This window comes from Mastomys coucha, unplaced genomic scaffold (assembly GCF_008632895.1).
Source record: "Mastomys coucha isolate ucsf_1 unplaced genomic scaffold, UCSF_Mcou_1 pScaffold23, whole genome shotgun sequence".
Taxonomy (NCBI): Eukaryota; Metazoa; Chordata; class Mammalia; order Rodentia; family Muridae; genus Mastomys; species Mastomys coucha.
In genome coordinates this window covers 104,971,725-104,979,956 of record NW_022196906.1, presented here as the reverse complement: position 1 = coordinate 104,979,956, position 8,232 = coordinate 104,971,725, and the positions used below count along the sequence as shown (strand labels likewise).

At 46.8% G+C, this 8,232-nt stretch overlaps 1 protein-coding gene across 1 annotated transcript in view; it reads right to left on the bottom strand.

The window, feature by feature from the left end:
- Positions 1 to 3,739: 3,739 nt before the first annotated feature.
- The window catches only part of Ltf (lactotransferrin), a 24,334-nt gene continuing 19,841 nt past the window's right edge, over positions 3,740 to 8,232 (bottom strand). Inside the window, exons 15-17 of the mRNA XM_031343461.1 lie at positions 6,849 to 7,033; positions 5,478 to 5,667; positions 3,740 to 3,916 (exon numbers count right to left, since the gene is read on the bottom strand). Coding sequence (XP_031199321.1) covers positions 3,882 to 3,916; positions 5,478 to 5,667; positions 6,849 to 7,033 — 410 coding nt within the window. The 3' untranslated portion in view covers positions 3,740 to 3,881. The remainder of the gene's footprint in view (positions 3,917 to 5,477; positions 5,668 to 6,848; positions 7,034 to 8,232) is intronic.

Sequence of the window (8,232 nt, the reverse complement as noted above, 5' to 3'; positions counted from 1 at the left end):
TCTCCACATGTTTTCCCCCTAGGCAGACAACTTTCCCGGATCATTGTTACCAAAGGAAAGGACAAGAATGTCAACAAAGAGTGGCCATCCTTACATCCTGGGTACCACTGTTAGGGCTCCATAGCCTAGCTGGTGCTATTAAAGGCAGTGGTGGCACACACCTTTAATCCCAGCACTTGGGAGGCAGAGTCAGGCAGATCTGTGAGTTTGAGGCCAGCCCGGTCTCCAGAGTGAGTTCCAGGACAGCCAGAGCTATACAGAGAAACTTTGTCTTGAAAAATCAAAACCAAACCAAACCAAACAAGAAAAAGAATAAAAGGACTTCATAGCTCTCATGTCAGAAACGGTGCCCACAACCATATTTTCGTCGAGATGCTGGGCTCCTGGAGCCCATCTGTCCTCTCCAAGCATGAGTCCCTCGTCCAACTCAACGCATCTCTCCCATGCAGCCAGCTCCCAGGTCCCCCTGGCTCTGAACTCTCAGCCTTATACTTCTCAAGAAGCATGGTCTCTCGAGATGCTTTCCTAACGGACCAGTTCTGACAAACTTCCAAGCTCCACCCCATCATTCAGACATGGCCTCTGGTACTTCCACTCACCTCCTGCTCTCCGTTGAAACACTTTTAAGAATCTGTTTGGGGTGTGGCACTGGAAGCCAGCTTTCAGTGTGAGGAGCATGGTGGCGCTCATGCCCACACGTTGGCTGTTGACTTGCTAATGTCCTCCATGCAGGTGACTGCTGACGTCAGAGGCATTGAATCCTCCTGGAGCTGGAGTTACACGTGGCTGTGAATTGTCCAACACAGGTACTGAGCCATGACTCCAGCTCAGGTACCTTTGTAAATATGTAGCATATGAGTGTGTACATAAATAAATAAATATGTGTATATACATATATGTATAAATACACAAACACATGTATATATGTGTGTATGTGTATAGCTATATATCTACATATATACACATACTTGTATATGTATATACACACATATATACATGTGTTTGTGTATAAGTGTGTTTATGTATAGCTGTAGATATATAGATATACATATATATACATGTGTATACATACAAACATACATAAGCATATATATTTGGTTAGAAAGACGTCTTAGTGATTGAGAGCACTTGAGACTCTTACAAAGGACTCAGGTTCAATTTTTAGAATCCATATGTGCTTCGTAACTATCCGTAACTCCAGTTATTAGGGATCTGACACTATCTTCTGGCCTCCACGGGCATCAGGCTTGCAGGTGGCATGCTGACATAAATGCATGAAAAACATTCATACACATAACAATTTTTAAATTTTAAAATATTTAATTTTTTTCTACATGTGTGTATGTGCATGTGTGTCCATGTTTATCTGTCTGTCTGTGGACATGTGTGTAGGTGCCTGTGGAAGCCAGAGGTGTCAGATCCCCTGGAACTAAAGTTATAGATACTGGGAGCCAAATTTGGACCCCCTGCAAGAGCAGAAGTCACTCTTAACAGCTAAGCCATCTCTCCAGCTCCTTAGTTACTTTTCCCATTGCTATGACCAAACTCTTGAGAAAAAGCAACTTGGTGGAAGAAGGGTTTGCTCTGCCTTATACTTCCAACTAATCATGGAGAAGTACAAATGGGGCCAGCTGCTCTGTGGTAGCAGCAGTGTACAGCCAGGACTCCACTTCAACTCTTGGAAGGCCAGAAACCAGAAAACAAACAGGAAGTGGAGCTGGGCTACGTGGGACCAGGCTATAAAACCCCAGTGACCCACTTCCTCCAGCAACATCCCACTTCCGAAAAACTCGACAACTTTCCTAAAGACTGTCATGGCTGGGGACCACATGTTTAAATACATGCACCTACCAGGGACATTTCTTATTCTAACGACATCAGGGACAGAGGACAGCCTTGAAATTGAAATAACTAAAAGTTTTGCTTCTGGTCCAGAAATGAAGGGGAGATAGAGTCCTGCTGGACCATGTCATTAACACTGTGACATGTGGCTTTATTTGGCATTGAAATAATGGGGATCAAATAGAAACTTAAGAGTTATTGTCTGGCACCTCCATTTCTCTTTCATTTCCCATGTGCTAAGTCTAGCATGTTCCAAATGAAAGTTTCTATTTCATCCTGGGTTAAGACGGGGCAGGGTTGGGGGTTGGGGGTGTTGTTGGGGGATGGGGACAAATGGCAGAGCCACCACTGACCCCTGGTGGGCATAGATGCAAGAGGAATGCAGCCTTGGTTGGTCAGCCCCACTGGGGCTTTCATGTAGGGGTCCTTGGCTCCCGCAGAGCAGCTTCTCAGGAGCAGATAACACTGGGTTCATTTCAACCAGGGAGAACAATTTGGGCTCCTGGGTCTTTTTTCTTGTTATTTAGTTTTGTTGTTTAGTTTAGTTTCATTATTTGAGACAGGTTCTCACTATGTAGCCCTGGCTGTCCTGAAACTCACTCTGCAGACAAGACTGGCCTCAAACTCACAGAGATCCTCCTGCCTCTGCCTCCCAAGTGCTAGGATTAAAGTTGTGCACCACCACACCAGATCACTGATGGATCTTTAATTTCACTTTAGTGCCTGGTTTATTCAAGAAGGTTCGCGACTTTTTTTGTTGTTTTGTTTTTTGTTTTGTTTTGTTTTTCATTTGTAAGTATTAAACTCTATCATCAAATGATTCTCATCAAATAGACTTCTCAGGTTAGTGAAGGTGGACAATGTATGCTGGCCTTAATCCAGCATAGGAAATTAAAAAAAAAAAAGAGTTTTGGTCCCCAAATTACTGACCCTTTTCTGAAAATTCTAGAAGATCTGCAGGTACCCACAGAGCTGTCCATTCTTGTTAATAATGGTAATAGTGATAAATGCGTGATGGAGCAGAATTACTGGCTCAGTGGACTACTGTCAAGAGCTCGTTGGAGCAAAAGGGTAGGGGAATAGTGACCAGGTGGTTGGGAAAAGCATTCACCTTGCCAGCATAAGGGCCTGAGTTCGAGCCCCAGTGTTAACCTCTGTCTAAGCTCCACTCCACAGTTACCTGGCAACAGCCAGGTATGCCTGACTCACTGTATATAAAAGAGGCCGCTTGTCCCTTCCTCTCTCTCTTGCCCTTGTTTTCCTGCTCCTGCTCTCTCCCCATTCCCTCTTCCCTCTCTCTCTTTGAGAAAGAGAGAGAGAGAGGCGAGGCTTGGGGTGGGGGAGTAGGGGGAGAAGGAGAACACCCTTTCAGAGGCAAGAGGAGGGGAAATAGGGGGAAATGGGGGGAAATGGGGGGAAATGGGGGGAAATGGGGGGAAATGGGGGGAAATGGGGGTTGGGGGCACCAGGAAGGCAGGCAATGGCTAGGATGTAAATAAATAAAATTAATTTTAAAAAAAGGTGGATGGTGACATTCCAGATTGTCCTCTGGCCTTCACACAAATGTGCACACACACGCATAAGCATTAGTGCAAGGAGTACACACAGTCATAGGCAAACTTATGCTGAGGCATACATGGTCACCCATATGCACACATGATCTGGGACACACATATGCACATGTACTGTGATATCTATTGAAGAAATCAGATCCCCCAGGGAAAGAAATGTCACTTGGTTGTCCCCAGACTCCAGGTCAATGGGCATCATGCCTGGAACTTCAGGACAAAGGAAGGGCTGGACCTAGACTCTCCAAAAGCAAGTCCAAGCATGCAGGCAAGTGGTCAAACACAGGATTTCCGTGTAGAATTCAAGGAGCAATGAGTGACGCCTCATATGACGAGAAAACCAACACTATTTCATTTTATTTCTACCTAAAGTGACAGCAAGGAGTTATGAGATCAGAGGGCCTGAAGGCCCCAGGACCATAGATCCGGGATGAGGCTTCCTGGGAAGGCTCCGCTATTTGCTCTGTGTTTTCACTGGGTAAGAAAAGCGCAGGCTTCCAGGAGTGCTGTGGGACACACAAAGCAGGTCATTCAGACACAGATTTTCCACAAAATCTGTAAATCAAGGAGGTTTCAAACACAGTTTCCAAGCCCTTGCCCTGCTATCATGAGTCAGGGCTTGCCTCGTCCATCCACAAGTTTCCTACCGCCTCTTCTAGCACCTGTGGCCTCCTGGGCCACAGCATCCCCCTCCCCCTCTGCTCTGACCTGAGGGTCAAGTGACTCCACCTCTAAGTGAATCAGTTCACACTGCTCAAGGTCACAAGACACAGGTCCTCTGGCTCCTGAACTGCGCATGATGAAGGCTGATGTGTTTGTTCACTTACCCTTCCTCTGCAAATACTGGCTGAGTACCTGCCTTGTGTGAGCCACCCTGCCATGAGCTGGCAGAGCATGGGCAGACGGCTCTGTCCTAAGGCACATGGCCTCTGCACCAGTGCCATCTGTTCACAGGTTCACCAATAGCCCTGGGTCCCTGAGGGTAGACCACACCCGCATTGCTTGCTAAGAACCCCAACCTCTACTGCTTACTACCAGTAGCACCCACTAAACTGCGGTCATCAAAGATGTTTCTAGGCATGCCCAAATGTCTCCTATGGGGACAAAATTGTCCAAAGTTGAGAACAACTGATAGAGAGATTCTGGGCCTGCTCCGACTCCTGGACCACAGCATCTGCCATGCCTCGGCTTCTCAGAGTAGGGAACCCCCAGATGTCGGGATTCAAGGGGCCACTGTGCACTGTGCACAGGTATCGGTGTGTGGAGATGCTTGATGATTGCTCCTGAAAGCCTTTCAGCAACCTGTATAGATGTATGTATGCACACATATGTACATATATATGTTTGTGGGTATTGTATATATAGATATAGATGATAGATAGATAGATAGATAGATAGATAGATAGATAGATAGATGTATAACAGGTACTTGAAATTTTTTTGAGATAGGATTTTATGTACCTCAGGCTGGTTTTGATCTCTATATGTAGCCAAGGATGACTTTGAACATCTGATCTTCCTGCTTCTACCTCTCTCAAGTTCTGGGGTTACAGGTGTACACCACGACACACAGTTTATGCCACACTAGAGGCTGAACCCAGGGCTTTGTGAGTGTGAGGCAAATAACCTACTAACTGAGAGACATTGCCAGCCACTCTTCCAAATAGTTTTCAAGAATAAAATTATTATCAATATACTTTCCCACATTTGAACTTAGTATGTCATGTGTGTGGATGCTTTGCCTGCCTGGATGTCTGATGACCACATGCTGGCTGGTGCCAGAAGAAGTGTCAGACCTCCTGGAACTGGAGTTATGGACAGCTGTGAGCTGCCATGTGGACAGGTGCTCCGGACTGAACCGATGTCATCTGGAAGAGCAGTCGGTCTCTTACCCCCATCCCCACCCCCCCACCCCCACTCCCACCCCCAGCCCCACCCCGCCCAGCCATCTCTTTGGCTCTACATTTTAAGGTTTTAAGAATTTGCACTTCTCCATGCATTTTGGCCTCTGAACCCGGACCTTCTCCCATGTTGGTTTCCCCAGTAATTATATCTAGGCCCACTCACGGGAGCTGGAGCACTGCTTCAGATGCGCGGTCGCTGTGACGTACTCCTTCCCCAGATATTTCTCCGACGTGGTTTTGCCGGGGATCTTAGCCAGACACTCAGTGTTGTCGTTGAACAGAAGGTTTTTGGTTTTAGACTGGAACAGGCAAAACTCTCCTGGACACTTCGGCCCATTTCTCCCAAACTGGCCCTGTGTCAAGAGAGTGGACCGGCTATGAGGAGCGGACCGGCCATGCGGACCGGCTATGAGCAGTCAGAGTGTGGGGGCGGGAATGGGAAGGGTTCCTCCATTTTGGATAAACAGCAGAGCTAAAAAGCAGCGGTGTTCTTTTCCCTGCCTGGAATGGCTCTTCCCAGCACCGTGCTCCCAACGCTGTGCTCCACCCCCACCCCCCCCACCCCCTCACCCTCCCCCCGGCAGCATGCCCACTCCAGCCAGGGCCGAAGCCTCACACCACTTCTGACCTTGCCTCCCATATCTTTCCTCTTACTAAATCTGTTATCACTTCCTGTAGACCTTCTTGCTGGTGATTAGAGGTCAGATAAAGATTTTTGAGATCCTCCTCTGAAAGCCGATCATCTAGAACGTTCTAGTATCCAGCTGTTCAGAGGGGCAATTTGAAAATTCCCGTGTTTCTATGAACTGGGCCACTGCAGGGCAGTCAGCCTCTCTCGGCTGCAGTCCCTTCTCCTTACCCAGGGCTGTTGGCCTCAAAAGTGTACCCAGAGCCAGCATGCTGTGACAGGGAACACTAGAAGGCAATCATCCCGAAATCCACGGATGTGGGGGGTCCCTACAAACACCACAACCAGCACAATGTTGAGCCACATGAGGCAAGAAGGAAGTTTGGTTCAACACAACTCGGACATCCAGTCTGAGAGCCAGAGTGCCCTGGCCATCCAGACAGCACAGAAGTCACCAGGCTGTTAACCACAAGGTTTCCCAGCCTTCTTGGTAGAAGCAGGTCATACATCTCTTCCTTGAAGAGGCAAAACTGTGTGTTCAATATTCCTGCTTTTCCTAGTGTTTATCTATGAGCACAAGGACCTCGTGTCTCCTACACGTGGAATGCACTCTGGGTTTGCTGCTTCGCAGCCTTTGTCCTGGCCATTGTTTGTCCCTTTCTCTGAGTCATGAGAGGAAGCAGCAGGAGGGAGAGGTCAGAACTGCCTCCAGACCAATGACACAAGTTCAAGTCTGGGAGCAGAGAATTCAGGCAGAAGTCTAGTTGGTTCCTAGAAAGGCTCTCAGCACGGAGCAAATGCTATTCCCATCGATCAAGCAGAAGGGTTAGAAAGAAAGTGGATGAACCACCTCCCAGCAGGAGCCAATGCAGTGAAGAGCATGCTGGGAGCCCTGGTGGTCCATACCTGTTGCTCAAGCAGCACCCGCTGAAGGACTTCCACCTTGTCTGTCCGAGACACTACAGCATGGTTTGGTGCCACGGCTAGGTGACAGTTCCTAGCCTCAGTCACAGGCTTCCGGGTGTCATCAAGGCACAACAGCTCAAAGTCCTCCAGCTTTAAATTCCTTGCCCACTCTTCAGTGTTCCTCCCTGGTGAAAGAAAGGTTAGCCATGGCTAATCTGTTAGGTCGAGGTATGACCGCTTTAAAAAGCACAAATGGGCCGTGGTGATATCCAGGAGACAAAATGAAGCTTTTTCCTTCACAAGCTATTCAGGCAACAAATATGCCAAGCTTAGTCATAAAGGAGACTCTTATTCCATAAGAAGCCATACACATATACACAAGAGATGGCTTCTGTGGTAACACGGCTGATTCTCACAATTATGAAGCCAGCTACAAAGGGCCACAGATGACGGTTGCATTTATGAGAAAAGTCGAAGCCATGGGAGCAGGAAGCAGACGTTTAAGAAGCAAAGACAGTGGGCTGACAACAGATGCAAGGGGTCCTTCATGTTGTTCAAATAAATGAATGTTGTGGAGTTGGATTGTAGCGTTGGTGGTTTTACCATTCTGAATGTGTTAGAGCCCACTCAGTTGTACACAGACAATGGGTGGATTCTGAAATCACCAAGTTGTATCCCAATCAAGCTGTTAAATGTTTTTTTTTTTTTTTAAGGGGTGAAGAGATGGCTCAGAGGTTAAGAGCTCTGGCTACTCTTCCAGAGGACCTGAGTTCAATTCCCAGCAACCACATGGTGGCTCACAACCATCTGTAAGGAGATCTGATGCCCTCTTCAGGCCTGCAGGCAGAAAACTGTATGCATAGTAAATAAATAAATCTTTTTTTAAATGTTCTTTTAAGTATGTGTGTGTGTAGTGTGTGTGTGTGTGTGTGTGTGTGTAGTATGTGTGTGTGTGTGTGTATGTTGTATGTGTGCATGCATAAATGTGCAGGTATGCTTGCCTGTACAGTTATGTATGGAGGTCAGAGGTTGACCCCTGGATATCTTCCTCAATCACTTCTTTGTTAATTTTTTGAGATACAGTTTTCCACTGAACTCAGAGCTCACTGATTCAGCTAGACTAGAAGGCTCGAGATCCACCTATCTCCATTCCTATCATCCCTAGACTGGGATTACAGGCACATGACACTTCATCTGCCTTCTTACACAGATGCTGGAGATCCAAACTCAGATCTTAATGCTTGCATAACATACACTTTATCCACTGATGTATCTTCCTACCCCCTCCTTTTACAAAAGAGTTCCATTTATGCAATATATTTTCTAGTAGTTTCCAAAAAAAAAAAAGAAAGAAAGAAAGCAGGTTGAGTATTCTTTTATTCAA